The 20,037-nt window shown below is 31.3% G+C and overlaps 1 protein-coding gene across 4 annotated transcripts in view; it reads left to right on the forward strand.

Moving 5' to 3' along the window:
• Positions 1–20,037, forward strand: part of LOC117104866 — a 76,486-nt gene that overhangs the window by 42,425 nt on the left and 14,024 nt on the right. For 3 of the 4 annotated variants that reach the window (XM_033245734.1, XM_033245736.1, XM_033245737.1), the window contains 6 exons: positions 1,183–1,365; positions 1,642–1,842; positions 2,001–2,183; positions 6,094–6,174; positions 15,524–15,796; positions 19,754–19,824. In XM_033245734.1, coding sequence (XP_033101625.1) covers positions 1,183–1,365; positions 1,642–1,842; positions 2,001–2,183; positions 6,094–6,174; positions 15,524–15,796; positions 19,754–19,824 — 992 coding nt within the window. The remainder of the gene's footprint in view (positions 1–1,182; positions 1,366–1,641; positions 1,843–2,000; positions 2,184–6,093; positions 6,175–15,523; positions 15,797–19,753; positions 19,825–20,037) is intronic. The other variant, XM_033245738.1, reaches the window with a different exon arrangement.

Consider the following 20,037-nt stretch of genomic DNA (forward strand, 5'->3'; position numbering starts at 1 on the left):
ATATATATATATATATATATATATTTTCATTCATTTCAAAATAGAGAAATAATGACACATGGGAATATTCATTTATGAATTGTGTAGCATTCAGTGCAGTGAAATAGTGGGCGTCATTCAGACAAAGAACTAAGTAACAAGCCTTTATTGATTTGTATAGGCCTAGCATGTGAGTACCTCATTCTGTTTTGAGTCAAGTTATCTTAATTGGAGCATGCTTTCTGCCTAACAAGGCTGCTTACTGTAACATGCAGCTTAATTCATACATTTATAGAGTATATCGACATGGTTATAAAATGGATTGAATTGATAAACAAAAAGAAATACTCAATTTAAATTACCACCGTTTCCATGGATATAACATATTTGTGGACAGCTGCTATTTAAGTTACAAACACAAATCTAGGCCTTCAATAATATATTGAATTGGTCTTAAAAAAACAATGGTCTATACATGTGTACCTCACCTACAAGTACATTGAAATTTGTTGACATTGTTGTTGCTTTACACAGGTTTCTGTCTGCTGCCCTCGGTCAGTAGACGCTCAACATAATATCTTTCATTAGTATATCCAAACCACAAAGTCTTAGTGGTTTTTTTTTATATATCGATTTTGGGTCATTCCAGCTCAAATCAGTCAGAAATTCAAAAGTTCCTCTTTCCCCCCCTGAAAAAAAATTCTAAAAATACCTTGATATGTCAAAAGAAAGAATCCAAAATTTCAGCTTCAATTTCAAAGCGGTTTTTAAGTTATGACATTTTTAAATTTAGGTACCACGCCCCCTTTTTCATGCTGGAAATGGCTCCTTTAACTTTTTACAGTTTTTACGAAGCTGTATCTCCGGAAGTAACGAAGATAAAAAGTTGAACTTGCTACATAGACACATGGGCATGGTGGTTGATTTGAGCCGGAATGACCCTTTAAGTTTTTAGTGAAATTCATTTACATTGCAGTGGTATTTATTTCCACTGCTTTTAATCCTTTTCTTCTGTTTCCAAATTTTTATTATTGTGGAAAAAATTTGCATTTACGGTATTCCTGACTAGCAACAGGTGGAAAGGTAAGTTTGCCCTCTTCAATTCAAATTAGAAAAGTCACAAAGCTTCACCATGCAGTAAAGAATATCCCAACTAATAATATTTATTTAACCACTTGTTTCCTTTTCTGCTCTTTGTTCTAGTTCCACCAAGACTTTTCTACCTCCCAGCTGCTCCCCGACTCCCATCTGTTGTCCCCTGGGAAAGAGAAGATGACTGGGGGAATGACATAAGCGTTTTCAATGGTGAATGTGTTATCATTCCGAGGGCAGTTTATAAATCAGTTCGATCCTGCTGTACCATGTTGGAGCACCCATTTCTGCTTGGTATGTTTCCTATCAAATTTACCTATTTTTTAAATTGGTGGCATTTGCCTTCTATACCAGGATCTTGGGTTCAAATTCTGTCAGTGGACAGTATTGTAGCCCACAACCAAAAGAAATCTCCACTTCTTAAAGCCTTGTATGTAGACCATCATTGTATGTTTTTTTTTTCTTTCTACTGTTACTCATATGAAACAGTGATTAATCTCACTATTGGTATTCCTTACCTAAATAAATTAAATAATAGTGTTATTTTACCCTTTTTTTTTATTCTTTCAGAACAAGTAACTGTTCTCACACATAAAAGCTTGAATTCCTGGTCTGGGCATATTAATCTACCTGTTGAACAAATATTGGTTCCACCACACCCATTGATCAGCAGCAATATGGTCAAAATTAATGGCGTGGACCGTGTGACCATTGAACAGGCACCATTGCATCATAAACTACCAAATCTTCCTCCTGCACCTCCACCAAAAGGTATGTACAACTTTCCTCTTCATTATGTTCACATATAATTTACTCTAGATTATTCTGGATCTATATATAATGCTATATATATTTTGCTATTTATGAGCACTACAATTTGGAACAATATTTGCTCCTTTTTTTGGTTAACTAAACACTTTTTATTACAGTTGCAACTCCAGAAGTCAAACTCCCACCAATGGCACCAGCTAAACCAAAGACGCCACCTCCAAAGAGTATAGAACTGCCACGGAAGAGGAAAGAAATTATAAAGAAGCAAAAACCAGTGATACGTAAAGTAGTTAAGAATGCTGATGTAGCAAAACCAAGCACACCTCAACCAACCAATCCAGGTTTGTAATTTAATATCCTTTTTAAATATTTCTATAATCTGATAATTTGACCGCAAAATGAAAGCAAAAACCCACAAGTTTGACAATATAAATGATCAAACGATAATAAATCATCCTAAATATTGTTGAATTTGATGTTTGTCTCAAAATTTCACCTGAAAATGAAAACAAAAACCTGTAAATGTTAAAGTTTGAAAACATAACCTCATAAAAAATATATATGTAGGCCTAAACATGTTTTCAGATTTCACTTCAGAATTTTGGAAAAAGTCAATTTATTTTAGATATTTATTGAGGTGGTAATCAGTATTTTCCTTTTTTGTAGTAAAATAAAATCTTATTTTAAAAAAATATTTTGTCTAAATCTTTTAAAATGTTATTTGATATTGAACTATATCATTTAACACATATGATATATAACATAACCTCATAAAAAATATATATGTAAACATGTTTTCGGATTTCACTTCAGCATTTTGGAAACATATAACATATATGATATTTAAGTCTTACAATTTTTGTTATTGTGAATATAATTTTATTTTTTGTCAACCACCCAGATGCTTTTTGCAATATCATAGTTTTACCCTACCAGCATATTGTTTTTTATGATGAAATAATGGGTACTCATGTTAGTCTGAACTACAGTAAAAAGAAACATTTAAAATAATTCTTTATTTTTTTATACATAAAGATTTCATTTTTTACAGTGAGCTGCCTCATGTGACACTTTCCAAATTCATCTGAAGTAGTTCACTGCATGAATGAAAACATGTGCTCAATAATTTATATTTTGTTGGTATTAAAAGTACTGTCTGTTTTTTTACTGATTGTTTTTTTTTTTTATTAATAAAGAAATGATGACAAATGATTATTCAAAGAAGTAATAATATATTAACTACAGTAACTGAATCAAACAACATTTAATTTGATCTTTGATCTTTAAACAATTTTGAAGGAGCAGATAGAGTGGGACCAGAAATGGTGTAGTTGCAGCTTTTTGCAGTAACTAAGGCCCTAAAAAAAATATTATTACTTTATCACCCTATCTGGGCAGGAAAAGCGATGATTTTTTATTTTTTATTTTGCTAAAGCCAAATATCACCCTTGGGTTGTTTGCTGGTGCATTGATATTCAAAGTAAAACATGATTTAGATAATGCAAACAATATCTACTATTTAATAAAATAAATGAAAAAAAATAAATAAATAAGATTTTTCAAAAAATTTTTTCAAAAAAAACATTTTTTTTTCTTTTTTAAAATTTTTTCAAAGAAATGTTTTTTCCCCCAGTACCATAAAAGACATGCGCGCGGGGGTGATAAACAAATCATTTTTTTTATTGGGCCTAATAGCATTAATACAGATTTCCTGTGAGGTATGTTGCCTAGCAACATAATTGATTGATTGCACATAGTCATCAAGTCCTTGATAAGCAACACAAATGTAGCATTAAAAAGTACATGTTTGTCAGTGATCCGTGTCTGGTCCAATAATGCTTTAGCTTCTTGCAACATCTGAACAAGGTTGTGCAGTCTTCGTATTTTGCAACAGCTTGACTCGGGCCTTTCCTTGACTTGGCCATTGAAGTTCTAAAAACTTTCATATCATTCTCATCATGCAGGCCTAGAGTATTTTGCAACCTCTACAAGATCCTTCACGCCGGCCTAGATGTCGCATATCTCTTAAGTTAATCACATTACTCTACTATGTATTGCTGCTTGCTGATATCTTGCATAGTACTTTATATGTCCCATGGCTGTCTTTCATTCTGTATGTCAAGGGATATCCCAACCAACAGTGACGAACTTAAAAACTATTAATTACTAAGGCATTACTGTACATTCTTAGATTAATTACACGCAAATCCTGTAGGGGATCATTGTACACACCTAATCATTCATTTCCCTTCTGTAATTGATGAGTACATATTTATTGTCTAATGGGAATAGGATTGAATTAAAAATAATCAACTATACAATCAACGTTGGCATTAAAAATACCAAAAAGGGGCGTGTCGTACTTTCCTACATTCATCCTTGTAAGTTACCAATTGTCGGTTCATTGAACACTTGTGTCTGCTTGTTGGATGCTGTACCTAGCAGATAATTGCTTGCCATCTTATATTAGTGGGTTTGCATTGAGGAAACTGCATTTGCGGTATTTAAGGTGTACCCTCATTAGCAATGCAAGAGAATTGGTACTCCCTTGAGAAAATAGTCCTGTTGGCAGTTGTGTCTGTATGTATGGTGACTCAGGATGCCGATGAAGAATATTGACATAATCTCAGCATTTATCAAATAGTATATTGGCTTTACTTGTTAATATGGTGAAATTATGTAATAATAATAATGACTTTATTGAACCATACTCCATGTTTATAACAGTGGCACACACTGTCAAGTGGTGCATTTACAATAAAACATTCAAAGAACACAGTACATGCATACATTAAAACACAGTATAGTATAAGAATGTACAAAAAACAGTAAAATGACAATTTTTTAAGTTCAACATTAAAAAGAGCATTAAAATAACACAATTTCAATTTATAGCAGAGAAATATTTGAAATATTATTTGTTTAAAAGTCCAATATGCACATGGGTAATAAACGAGTAATTACTATTTAAATTATTAAACTCTTTAAAAAGATAAGGTTTTAAATGTTTTGAATTAAGCAATATAATAAAGTTAAAATAGATAGTATACAAAATATAAAATTTATAAGAATTGTTTTATGTTATTACATGCGCTAAAATTTCACATCTTGCTTTCAATGCTATTTTTAAAAAGGACTTACAAGACATATAAAAAATATGAGTCAAAATATACTGTGAACTGTTTTTATACAAGAATGGCTTTCAAGATTCAGTTTGCTGTTCGATTTCTAGGCATGCCATTAGCTTGTACTTGATTGCACTTTGTTAATCTCTATTTTCTAGAAGTTGATTAATTTTTTGACAAAAAATTCATTGATTAGTTAATATTAGTAATTTCCAAGATTTTTCTGATGATGTTACTGAATGATATTCCAAACCTTATCATTATTCTGTATATAATTTAACAACATTTCAATAATGTATATAAGATTTTGATAGCTTATTTAATTATTTACTTAATTTTTTTACCCCTTTAGCTGCTTGCTGGTTTACCAATACTCATTTTCTTACTTCTTTATTTGCCAAAATTAAAGACATTAAAATTAAATTCCTAAAATTATGTAAAAGTATAAAGAAATATAAGCCACACAGATATACAATATTGGGGAGCACAAACCTAAAAAAAAAAATTTGCTCCTAAATACAAGAATCAAGAATATTCAATTTGCTCCTAAATACAAGAATATTCAAGTCGTTTTTCGTTCTTAAATCTTCCAATTTTAATACATTTAAGTAAGCCGTTGGGGGAAGAATACTAATCAAGGGCAGTAAAAGTTATTTTTCCCCTGAGTAAGTAGATAAAGACACAGCTCATAAATAAAGACTCAACAAGACCTGTTCATAGATTACCAGTATGTAATATACAGTAGGCCTATAACTGTAATACATACTATATTTATTTCTCCACATTGTCAGATAAAGTTACTACATGATTGTAACTATTCATCATTTTTATTTTTTCTGTTCCATATATCCATCAAAGTTCCTTTCTAGTAGAGGTAACTAGTTCAATTTTGAAGTAGACAATGTGATCAAATTGTAGACGTAAAATAAATAAATATATATAAAGATTAGATAAAGAAAGATAAATAATAAATTCTTTTTAAGAACTTGATTTTTAATTTCTAGCTGTCTTATCCATGTAAACAGGAAGCTAAAAATACTATATAATCATTTTCTTGTTTTATGTTTTGGAGATGCAAACCTTACAAATGAATGTGTTTATGTATTTTAATCTAATATTTTTTTAGTTGAATTGCCATTGGTCGTAGAGCAAGATGAAGAGTCTCCTCAACCAGTGCCTCAGCAACCATTACCTACTCCAATTCCAGGTTTGCTCTTTTAAAGTTTTTTTTTGTGAACCATATCATTCTTTGTTTTTTTTTTTTTTTGTGTAAGCTTTTATCTTGTTAATTTGTATTAGGATTTTTCAGCCTGTAAAGAGAAAAAATATTTGTTATTTTTTATTATATTGTTTTTTTTATTTTTTTATTTTATGACTGTTATGTTCTGGTTAAGAAAAAAATACACAGATTCATAATATCTTCTGGTTCTTTCAAAATTTGAAAATGTTAACAATTAAATAAAAGCAATATTTTCATTTTCATATTTGTACAATAATCTGGTTTATCATTCAGTTGTGAAGACATTTGTCTTGACTATGTTCCATAATATTTTCATCATTCTTTTCAAATTGTAGCATCTTATTATTATATAATGTTTATCTTCCACAAGAGAAAAAATGTTTTTATGACTTTAGGTCAGGTTATCGGCTCAAAACAAGGAAACTAATTTGTATTTGGTTTATATCATATCATATATATATTTATATATCATTTAAGCACTAGTTGGATTGGATTTAGCCCAAGAAAGTCTAGAAGAAGACTTACTTCCAGTGGGGTCCTTCTGGTGGTGATTCAGTACACCGGGAGACAATCTCCTACAATTTTTCTGAAGAGTGTGGGCCAAAATACACAAGGGATCAACGGCTTATAAACGTCTCATCCGAAAGATGGTGTGCTATTGTAACTTGTATTTCAGCTCTCCAGCTGAAACACAAGGAGGGGCAGCGATGGGAATTGAACCGGGGACCTAGAGATCTCTAAGGTTTAGCGCACACACAATGGCTACCACCAGATTAGCCAACTGAGCTAAGCTGCTCTCTCAATGTGAATACATAGTTGGTACATTTAAGTAGTGCTTATATTTGCATGTTGCAATATCATTAACATACCATTAACCCCTATATTTTATATTTGTGTATACAGAAAATCAGTATCATTTTCTTAGGTATTTAATTCAATGTTGTATTCCGTTCATGAGCCATCCATCTATTGTCAGCATAAACTAGAATGTACACTCCAAGCATTAGCGGCACTTTCACTATATACAAATAATGTTTAAATTTAAATCATAAAAATTGCTGAACAGATGGAATGTATGTTTAAAGGTAGAAGTGTCAGTGTTTCTACTGTTGCTATGTTTTCCCTGTGGACATGGGGTTATCACTGATATTAACAGTAGATATGAGATTTTGTCTGGGTCACTTAAGCAAAAGAAAAACACTGCACAGTGCCAACTGGGACAGTTGAGGTTAGTCTATAGTGTTGAGTGTGACTGGTTCAAATCCTCCAGTAGTTCACATTATCTTTACTTCTTATACAGTACTTTACTTCCATATGCTGTATTTATTTCAACACAACTATTAATGCTCTTTTATTTTCTGCATGTCTGAAAAGATAATTAATAGTGTCCGAGGAAGTTGCAAGAAAAAGTTTTTTTGACATAGTGCAATATTCCAAATTTCTTTGCAATTACATTGCTAACTCTGTGTTTGTTCATATAAAAAATTGATAGAGTTATGGAGAGTCAAAACATCAGGAGTCATGACAACTAATTACTCATAACAGGTGGTTTAATCAATTTGAATAATTCTATTTCTTCATTTGATTTATTGTTAAGATGTTGTTATATGATATGCATCTAATTATAACCATATTAGAATAGCTTAGATAGCGCCAACTAGAGTACATTGTATCCCACTGGAAATAGCTTGTTACAGGTGTTAATGTAAGTATGTCTGTATTTTTTTTTTGGTCTATAAATACATTGTAATTTTTGGTAACTACATTAAACAGCGATTAAAGCTACACTGTCTGCATCGAGCTAATAAATTTTAGCAATAAAATTTAAGTACAGTAATTGAGATTCAATTGAAAATTAAAACAAGGCAATTTTTTCTCGCCAATTATACATGTCAAATTTATTAATCAAAATTTGCAAGTGTGTATTGTATATCATGTACCGGTATGTCCTGTGTGTGTAATAATTTAAATTAATACGTTTTTAAAATTATACAAGTTTAAAATAAATAAATCTTTAATTTTCTATCAGAGAAATTTAGATTGATCAAATTCTTGTAGTAAAACCAACCCTCAAAAATTTGTAAAAATAGTATTATTTCTATATCCCTTCTAAATCCCTAAATTAACTGGTTAATTGACAGATTTCAACTATAGACATTATTGAAATAATTAATAGCTTATGTTTTCAATTTAATTACTTATCTTTCATATTGATTACATTATGGAAAGTGAAAAAAAGAATAAGATTACAATTGCTATTAAAAATTACTATTGGATGCCAAATTCTAATTTATTTTCTGATATTTTATTGTTTAAATGTAGGAACATATGTATAGGCCTACCAGTGTTTTAAAGAATTTCCATTAAATATTGTTTTACTGTTAAATAGGCCCTACAGTTAAAGTTCATTGTCCTCTGCAAGCTTGTGAGCCTAGCATGTGTGGAATGTACACATTCATAGAACGTAGTTACCATGACCACCGTGTGGTGGTCTAGCAGGTGTGCGCATTCATTTATACCCGGTATAGACTCATCCCTAGGGACCAATATTCACGAATACATTCCAAGCAAATAGTTGCTAGTGTATCATTATGAATAGGCAGGAAAGTGACTGAATTGAACCAGAAGGGCATTATAAAAACACATTCATGACAATAATTCAAAGTTGGTATTAATAAGCATCATTAAAGTTTTAAAGTATAATAATAATAATGGTAATAATAATTATAAAAATAATAATAATGGTAAGGTTAATGATAAAAGTTATGATGTTATAATATATATTAATGATAGTAATGAAGTAATAGTTAATTATCATAATAATAGTAATCTTAAAATTATATATTAATGCTTGCAGTGCACCACAGAGATAGTTCTGAAAAGAACTGTTATTTGTTGAAAATGTCTCGACGTTTCGATTAAGTTGCTTCATTCGTCTTTAGGAGAATAATATCTGCAGAGAATTGAAACAGGGAAATACTTATATGTTTGAATAGTGAGACTTGAGCATTAATATTTTATTACTTTGCCATGCAAACCTTCAAACAATATTTAATCTTAAAATTAATATCATAAAAGTAAAATAGCACTCTTGACATCAGTTGCAAAATTAGGACTGGGAATAGTCTTTTGACCACTGGCAGTGATATCTGGTACTTGGAGGTGAGAAACAATGGGAGTATTACCTTGACCAAGAACTGGTCAGACTCTTCATCTTCCTCCCCCATCTTTCAAGTGGAATCCGGGACTTACAACTGCATCGCCACCATCCAAGAACTAAAACGTCAGTCATTATAAGAAAATATAAAAGAATATAAAGTACAGTAATGTTAAAAGCTTCAACAAGCAAGTCTTTTAAGTCAGTTTCAGGGACATTCATACATCAACAACTGTTTCCAAACCTGGTTAATAAAAACTTTTAAACAATTTAAAATGTAAATTCAATTTTCGATGACATTGGGAATGTCCTTAAGGGTTTGTCCATAGTCTTCTTCATATACATCATGTTTTTAGCCAATTCAGGGTGCCTCATCTACTTATACTTACATAATCATGTTTAATACATTATAGGTTGCCCTTGTGAAATCATTTTAATGTTTATCACAGTTTTTAATATATTTTAAAAACTCATTAAACGTAAACACTTGGCCGTGACCTCCAATTGTAATGAAATTGCTCATGTATGAATAGTACTGTATCTAAATATAGGGCATGTTTCTGCTTAGAAAGAGATAGTCGATTAAAACTTCGGTTTTTGAAAAAAACGCTTTTTTTCTCGCAGTAGAAACGGGACCTGTTCGAAAAAAGGTGATTATTAAAAAAAAATTTAAAAACAAGGAATGGATAGCATGTTTGAACGGCAAATAACTGATTTTGGCTGGGCACCTTTCAGCTGCAACACAAAAAAAGCGATTATCAGGTAAAATGTGACCTCCAGGTCAAACCAATGCAAAGCCAGATCGTATCACGTGTGAACTTTCATAATGATTAGTCCTCTTGTTGATGTCCTAGGCCTACAAGGTTAACAAAATGTGGTGCGATAAAATTGTTTTGTATTTATTTTTGTGGGGGACAAAGCATTTGCCTTCTCGCCGCACACTGTATCCTACTCCTCGTCATCATGACCAGAATTCATGTGAAGTAATTGTCTTGTTGGTGAGAAAAAACACTACAATATACAGTTTGGAAAATGTGTATAAACACTACAATATACAGTTTGGAAAATGTGTATAAACAGAATGGTGACGTAATTTCCGCCATGAAAACCGATTTTCGTAAAAGCAAAAATCCAGTTGCACTGTGGGGCAGACTACCTGGCACTCATTATATAGCAATTGAAAAAAATTGATTATTTTGTGTTTATCAGTAGAAACACGACTTAGATAACTAGCCAGTCCCAAATTAAAGACAATCATTATTATGACATTAATTAATTGGATGTTTGAATTCCATACAGAGGAAATTATCTACATGACAAAAGACCTCCTTACAATAATATTAATTAGAAAATGCATGATATATATTAAACAAATTAATAGTAATAGAAGCTGGAAATACAGATTAAACTGGAAATTAATTTAAAAAATTAAAGAATTGAAAAATCACCTAAAAACTAAATGCTACATGTAAACAAAATAGTTTTACTAATTTCAGAATATGGAAAGTCATTTTGAGTTTGGCCTGAAAAACAGAGAGATATTTTGAATTACTATTTAATATGTTTACAACAGGACTGTGCACGACCCCTTCGGTCTGTTTATCAATATTTACAGATTTGTTCCCTTGAGTATAACCAGGAGGCTACACAAGTTTAAAAGTTGTTGATTGTAGTAACAGTCAGCATTCTTCCACCTCTCATTTCAAATATATATTTTATTCTTTTAATTTATAGTATTAGATGACAGTTAAAACAATTTATTTTGCATCTTTTTTGTAGGCTTACTGGTATTCAATCCTATTAATGTAATTATTATTATTATTATTATTATTATTATTATTATTATTATTATTGTCATTATGAATAATTCTTATGAATTATTATTATTATTATATTATTAAAGTAAGTAGATGGATTTATGTTTTGTGTTATCGTATCTTGTGCACATAAGGATAACATTTATCAACTGAGTTGTTAACCCAGGTTAAACAAGAAATAAATAAATGAAAATAAATAAATAAATTCCATAAACCATTTGTACAATAGTAGCCCAAAGAATTTGAATACCAATTTACAATTCAATTATTAAAAAATCATTAACAAAATTTGAAAACTATCAAGAAAATACAGAAGAAACATAAAAAATATGATTAAAAACATAAAAAATAACAATATCTATAATTATCAATATATGTGTGTTTTTAAACTTTCTATAACCTTCCCTTTAGACATGTTTGATCAAACAAATCAAGTGTCTTTGTTTGTCTCTTGGAAGTCAGACTGAATGCCCTAGTGCTCTAACTTATCAACATCTGATCAGATGTAGAAGTTATACATTGTCAGATATTATTAGCTCTGACATATAATGACAGTTTACTCTTAGTTTCTAAGTATTATATTAGATTTTAACAACATATAAATAATATGGGAAGAAATGAGTGATAAAGAATTGATTGATTGATTGATTGAAAGATTGATTGATTGATCGACTCACTGCACTATGGATCATATTCCTGTTTTAGACGTTTTGACACTTTTGCAAGTGAATTCTGTATCTGGGTTACATGTTGATTTCTTTTGACTGATTGATCTTGGTGACTTACCTAGGGGGAAATCTCCTCCCCCTGGGAGTGTCTCTCTTTTCAGTCAAACATTATTATGTGAGACCTTTTGACTTGCTTATTTGAATTCTATGTTCCCCATTGCAAACTCTACAGTTCGTCCCATTCTGTGAAATTGACCTAAATATGTTGTTATTCTTATATTATTACCCAAACCTATATACTTCAGTATTGTATACTTGTTTTACTATCACCATATTTTTTCACTAGGCATAAAGCTAAAAAAAAAATATAATTCAGTATTTGAGTACTTACTTTGTGTATTTGAGTAAATTATTAGCTATGAATAAAAAAAAAATTCAAACATGGAAATATTTTTTCATCAATCAACAAATGTGGCAAAGACAAGCCAAACCAGTCACTCGTCGCAAATCGTGTTTCAGAGAAAATAGCCAAAACATGCTGGAATGTCAAATTTAAAAAAATCTATTTTATTGCACAAACTTAACTTTACATATCTATACATCATTGTATGCTGTTATTTTCCCCATTTTCAATGTTAAAACAACACTTTTTAAGGATTTGATGATAGTTTCTGCATGAGAAATGCCTGAAATCATAAACTTTGAAGGCTGGTTTCTCATATATTGTTCTTTAAACAGCTGTATGTTTAAACGCTTGTAACTTCATAAGGAAATGTCCGATTTGAATGATTTTTTTACCATTTTATAGCTATTATTTTGCTCTCTAACACTATATTAATAACTCAAAATTGATTTTTGCGATGAGTGACTGGTTTGGCTTGTATTTGCCACAAATGCATAAATAAAAGCATTTCTATCATGTTCTTTGACTCGTAATCAACTTAAATGTGTTTGTAATAAACAGTTTGTAAATCAAGAAATAACTTAATCTTGTTAAACGTTGATCAATTTGATTAATTTTTCAATTTAATGCTCTACTTGAATTCTTGAGGCTTTTATCAAGATTTTAAAACTGATGAAAGGCTGTGACATTAAATTGAGAGTGTTATCTCTTCTACAGGTAATATATGCCTTCTCATTGATAAATTTTCGAGGATTTAGTAGATTTGTCCATAGATCATTAATCCATTTGTAATTATGAGTAATAATAAAATTCTGAAGATATAGGTGTATTCTACATTTGAACTTTTTCTTCTTATTGAATACTTTATTAATAACATGACTAATACTAAAACGTCGCTGCTCCACCCCAGCGCCCTGGATCAGTAAACCTGCCGAGCCTACTCAACCCAACCTGTTCCATTGTTATCATCTTTTATCACCCGATCTCGGTTCTTCAACCTTAGCAGGAAATTTTGAGTTAAATTGCATATGAGAACCAATTCAAAAAAATGATAGTGAACGTTTGTCATTGAGTATATTATTCTGTGCATTCTGGCTGTTTGAGTCACCTGACCTGCCTGTCACATGACCCATTTGTCACTCATACGCTGCACCTGTAGTCTATTTTCAGACTGTTTTAAGTGATAGGTTCATCAACTTGTTCTACCTGTACCTACATTGCTTACAAACACACTTTTCTCATAAAGTCATATCAATAAATGCAACAACAAAAAATAGACTTCCGCATAATATATATAATAAATATGCCACTTAGAGACCTTGCTGGTATGAAGCAGTATATAAGTCACCATGTTATTATTATTAATATGCTGTTGTTTTTATTCGTCTGTATGCATATTAAAAGTTACCAACTCCTAATGAAGCGTGTACTTATTTGCAGACTATTTGCAAAAAAAAGAATTAAATTCTCCACCAGCCAATTAAGTGTCTAGGCAAAGAATTAGGAACGGTAGTATGTGTCTGTTATTTTGATAGGAAATATTTTTTGCTTTAATTTTAAAGTTTAATCTACTTTATAAATTTACAAAGGGTTTGGGGGGGCTACCTCCTCACAAACCATCCTCCTCGAACCTTAGTGCCTTAATTTCCCCGTCCCCAGCAGATCCAGAAGTCGCCCCTGACTTAACTTTGTTTTAGCTGTTTACAATAGAATCATTCCCATCAATAATTAAAGCATTTAATAAATACATTATGTTTTCACGTGTAGTCTAGACAGGACATTGTCAGCTGTTTACTGTAAAGACTATGTGTTTAATTCTTTGATAATCACATGTATCCGTAGGAATGAACTGAAGCTTGCATTAAACTACTTGGAAGTGAAATGTTAATGTTATGTTATAATCCACCTGGTGCATCTAAGCTATGACTTACTGTTCAATCAGTATGGGTCTGCTGAGATTAAGATAGGCCTACAGTACTTCAAACAAGTACTTTCACCTGCTGGCCTCATGCTATGTAGAATCAATATATTTTTTTTTAAGTATCATTCACCTGGGTATTAATATAGGCCTTGCATGTTGCACTTTTATAAGAGTGACATCAATTATCAAAGATCAGTACTGCATTTGTTTTAATGTTTCTCACTCTTGTTAAGTGTTGTGTTAAATTGTTGCTGTAATGTGCTCCATGTCAGATACCTGTATAATCATGTGTATATAGTATGTGTATCAGATACTCTACACATAACCATTTTGTATAATATACTATACTATAGTATAACGATACCATGGACCTATTAATATTATTAGGTCCCTGATTATACTATACTATACCATAATGGACTATACTATACATATACTATACATTTTAATATAGGATGTTTGTGTCAAATCCATACATATACACACTGATCCTATCCTGTGCTGTGATACACACATGTGAAAAGGTGCTGTATTTATCAGAAATTTGTAAATATCATTGCTTTATTTCATTTATTTATTTATTTGACCATTCAAAATCTAAAGAAACAAAATAGTCACTGACTACCATTGGTCAAAGGTAGCAAAAAATCAGTATATAAATCAGAACATTTTTCATATGCTTTACATTATTCTTGTCAAACCACAATTTCACACATCCCATAATAATGCAGTAATGTGGTATTGCAAGTGTTAACAAATTTAGATTGTGGTGTATTTTTATAAACTAATAGGCTGCCCATTATAATCCATTACAATTCACTATGTAAGCAATTTGAAACGCATGCACTTGAGTGATGGAAAAAACTACCAAAGAGTGCCATTGAATCACCCACACTCCTTTGCTTTAAACAATGTTAACTGGGTTATTAACAAGCATAATAATGCCTCCCTTAATCCTGCCACCTTTCTCATTCTTATACTTCTAAGAATATGATGAAGTATGGCTATCTAGGTATGTTCATTACAATTCACTACAAGCAATTTGAAACACATGCACTGCTTGAGTACCCACAAAACAGCATTGCTATATGAGATTATGCTGTCAATATCTGTATTATCAAGCAAAAAAAAATCCCATCCTGAAAATGTATTTTTGGTATTACTTGTGTATGTTGTCAAATAATATGGTGGTGTTTAAGATCCATGAAAAACTATGTGATATAAGGCAAAAAATGATTAAAATCTAGGACTGACTTATTTCATTGGGAAAAAGATGTTTTACAGACATTTCAATTTTTGTTGGTGTTTACAGCATTTATAAAAATTTACTTTATTTTCATTATATTTTAGAGCCACAGTTACCAGAAATTATTCCTATTGAATGCCCAGATACACCAGTACGTACCCCAACACCACCCCCAAAGACACAGTCGCCCTCCACAGAACCTGCAAAACATAAACCATTAGGAATGCCAGAAATTGATCCGTCTATTGGCCTTGAATTGGAACGGCAACGAAGAGCTGATGAAAGACGACGGAAAGCTTTGTTAATGTACGAGAATTTGAAAAAGAGGAAACAAGTTTTACACGAAAATCCACAGATTTCTCTAACCCTAATGGATTGTAAGTCATATATATTTATGTGCTTATATGTTTCAGTACCAGTAGCGGAATCAAAAATTCAAAATATAGGGGGCCCAGTGAGGGACTTTCACAGACAGAGGGTAAGACCACTTCAGCCCCACTATGATTGAGGCTGAGGTAAGAAAATTTATGATTATGGCACCTTTAGATGGCCGGTAATGGAACTCTCAGACAAATTTAATTATAATTTTTCTTTTTTCTCCATATTTTTATAATTTTGACAAATTTAGGGGGGAGCCTGCCTTGAATCCGCCACTGAGTACTGTTGAGTCGGGCCTTTTTTCATAAGATTGCTTCACACATTCGCCAAAAGCTTTCAGTAACGCTAATTAGTTGGTCAAATCAAGAAGCCTTCACACTTGTGTCGGAGACAGCCTCTACGTAGTACAATAGTTGCAATGAAATGCTGTAGCAATTTTATGAAAACTTGATTAAGTTTTACCAGGTTTGAACCCAGTTACAGTGCAAACTTTTTAACTACCAATGTATACTCCATTTCAACTCAACTCCATATAGCTGTACTTTCCTCCATAATCTTTACCACGGCGAGTAGGACTAACATGATCATGTCGACAATGTTTTTTTCATTTACAAATTGTTTGATTAAGTCCTTGACTAAATGGTGCCTACAGGGAACATTCTTTGAAATTAATTGACTTAATTATCCTGTCACCCCCCATTCCAATATCTTAAGCCTCACATTTACCGTGACCGTACTGCTATATATACCGCTTTGCTCATCTTGTCAGTGACAATTATCTTGGAAAAGGTCAGATGCTCCTGATTGAATGATGAATGATTTTGAAATGAGTCACTGGGTCTTAATTATCTGATTATTTTTAACTTTACAGGCAAGCTGATCACGAAAAGCTTTCTGTCAAAATACCATTGTAACATGATCAATTTTAATACCAACTTAATTTGATTAATTTATAATTTGATTAAAATAGTGAATTGCCACATGGGAATAAGCTTTAGTCTTAATAGAGACTTAAAAAGAGATTGAATTATTAAGCAAGTGAGAAGTGTGTTTAATAGTTACTGTATCATTGGTAATAAATTAAATTGGTATTTGTTAGTGTTATATATTTTAATTATTTTAAAATGTTAAAAGAATATTTCAAAGTAAAAATTAGGCTACACACAAACAAATGCAATTGTGTAACAGTTGGTATTTAAATATCCAACCTATATTAAATGAAGCTAATAACAAGATTTCCAACTGGTACTAAATTATTTAACAAGATTTCCAACTGTTACTAAATTATTTAAGATAAAAAAATGCATATATTTAATAAAGAATTTGATTATTGGGGCCATTTTTACCTACCTGTCATATGGGGCCATTTATTCCGGGGCCATATTTTCCAGGGCCATTTTTTCCGGGGCCATTTTTTCTGGGGCCATTCTTACCGTACACCAGTTTGTAGGGTATGATGTACTGCCACCCACTTTTTTATAACCTGGAGTATGTCTAGCTTGGAGATGTACCGTTATAGTTACAACCCTTCTTCTACACAGAAAGTTAGCAGTTGACGATTATTATCTAGTACGTACATTCCGTGAAGTAAATAAAACCCCCTAAACATTATGTGTACCACCAGTTTCAACTTTAATATCCAGGAAAAACCTCACTAATTTTTTCCAAAGTTTTCAAGAATTTACAGTTCATATTTTTGTATTTATTAAATGTTTACAGTAAAAGTAGTCTGCAAATGATGATTTACTGATTATGATTCTCACATGTATTAAGATTTTAGGTTGTTTTAAGAATTTGTATTACCAGTAAATGTTTTAAGGTCCAGGATGTTTCATTTCTATCAACACTTTCATAGTTTTATCTTGTCTTGGTAAAATGTCTTTTTAAAATTGAAAAACAGACCTGTGAAGGTGATGATATACTCAGATTTGGCCGGTCAAGTGCCAATTGTCAGCGCTAACTTTGATCCATGACATAAACCATTCAGCTTGCTTAATCCACATCCTTATTCCAATTTCAACATAGCGCCAGTGTTGTCTTTATTGGCCAATTAAACAAAAGAATAATTAGTACTCACCAAGCCGCATTATCTAACTAATTACATCTTGTAAAACAAACACTGTAACACAAATACAAGGGTTTATTTGAGGAAACAAGACTAGATTGTTTGCATAGCCATACTATTAAATTCCTCTCTACTTATCCAATCATGCTGTATTACTACAAGCCAAAGGCAACTCCTTATATTATTCTTTTGAAGCTGCTCATAACACCTTAGTTCCTTACAGTACTTGTTGTTATGTGATCAAATACAAAAATTAAATATTTATGTAATTTATATATAGCTTTTTTTCTTACTAGGAGCCTAAATACGTACAAACTTAGCTTTCTTTGTAGGCTCCTTCACTTGATAAGTTTTTTTGACTTACCTCTGTATTTTATGATTTATTTATTTGTATGATAATGTGGAACACAGAAAGAAAAAAGGAAAGAGAAGTCAGAATTTCAAAATATTATGAAAATCTTCTCTATTACAGTACCTATTCAGAGGAGATAATATAAATAAATCTTTAAAATGAATTAAAAAAATTGTAAGCAAGTAATGAGGCCACCCGTAGGTTGTCTACAGTATATGCCTGACTAGGCCTTGACACATGGCTGTGTATGTGCTGAAAGGAAAAAAAGAAGACGCTATCCACTTTTTTCCCTAAAATTTCTCAACCAGAATGTCTTTTTAACAATACTATCAAGAATGATCCACTGATTAATCTCAGATTAGATAGTGTATTATGCTATCCTATCAAGAATGAATTTAATTGATTTATGAAAGCTGTTTATGTGTTTCCTTTTAACAGTACATTGTAAGAATTTCTGTTCTAAAGTTGTTTAGTTAAATTTTAATATGAAGTTTCTATTTGCTGTGGATCTAAACTGATGTAGGTCATCTTTCCCATAATTACTAAATATGAAATTTTATTAACAATAAAATGAGTCTATATTGATGTCTTTGTGCCAATTTCCGAATGTAAATCTTACTAATAATGTTATGAATTGAGACTTGTTCACAGTTTGACAAATCCATTGGCCAGGATATTATTTAATAAGATAATGTGTTAGGAGAACTCCTTTGATCATTATCATCAGCGTTCACGACTATCAGCTTCTCACCGAATAAACTGCCTAATGATGTAGAAAATCTTATCCACCTGCCTTCTGGTAAAGACTTTCCGCTATGAAACGTTAATAATCTTTTTCCTTTCTTCATCTTCTTTCAAGCGGTAGCAAAGGCTTCCGAATACTTGGTTAAACTCCATGATTAGTTACGCAACAAATAAGAAAGTGTAATAGATATTCTTTAAGAAGACTCATTTATTACAAGGGGTTGGTTTAACGCGGATCTTTAAACAACACTTTCAGATCTTAACTAAAAATTGGTTTTACATTTGGAATTAAAACGATCAAGTGATTTTTACCATAATCTTTGCTGAAGAGAGCATTTCCGATAATGTAAACCTTTCAATTACAAGATTTTCTTAAACACCAAATGAAGCTGAGTATATTTAGTTGAATATCCTTATTTTCTTCTTACATTCTTGGACGTACAGCATAAGGTAGAAATGGATATTCCAAAACCAAAGCGTAACCGTTGGAAAGAACTTTTTGGTACGGCACGGAAAGAAAGACAAACTAAAGAAGGTTTGAACCAACCATGTGTGGTGTAATCAAGTATTTGTAAAATAATCAGGCTTCATATCCTTTGACTTCTTTCTCCCTCTCCCCTATTTAATTTCAAATGGGGAAGGGTGTAACATTAATCTAAAATGCGTGTATTCACCTTTCTTCCTGCATGATTTAGCAGGGTTTTTCTAATTACTTAATTTCCTTAATTATTCTTATCGGTTGTATGTTTAAATTGTTATTAATACATTTAACAACAATGTTAATTTTTATTTCAGCTGGCTGGCTGGCTCAGTTTTGCATCATCAAAAGGGAAAAAGAGGATCTGTATCGACGGGCCTTTGAATCAGTATGTAAAGAACAGATTTTTCAATAAAAATATTGCTATGTTGTTTGACCTGTCTAATGATTTTTCATAAATGTTTACTAGTTGTTTGATCATCATGTCTTTTCTCTAGGCTTTCAGATCATCTCTCCACCTCAGCTTTTTGTCTTCATCTGTTGTCTTGTATTCTCATCTTAATACAACTAAACTTTTTGAAAATTAACACGAAAAAAAGCC

The sequence above is a fragment of the Anneissia japonica genome, unplaced genomic scaffold, assembly GCF_011630105.1.
Source record: "Anneissia japonica isolate Jap-2015-1 unplaced genomic scaffold, ASM1163010v1 scaffold287834_len5846547_cov211, whole genome shotgun sequence".
In the NCBI taxonomy this organism is placed as follows: Eukaryota; Metazoa; Echinodermata; class Crinoidea; order Comatulida; family Comatulidae; genus Anneissia; species Anneissia japonica.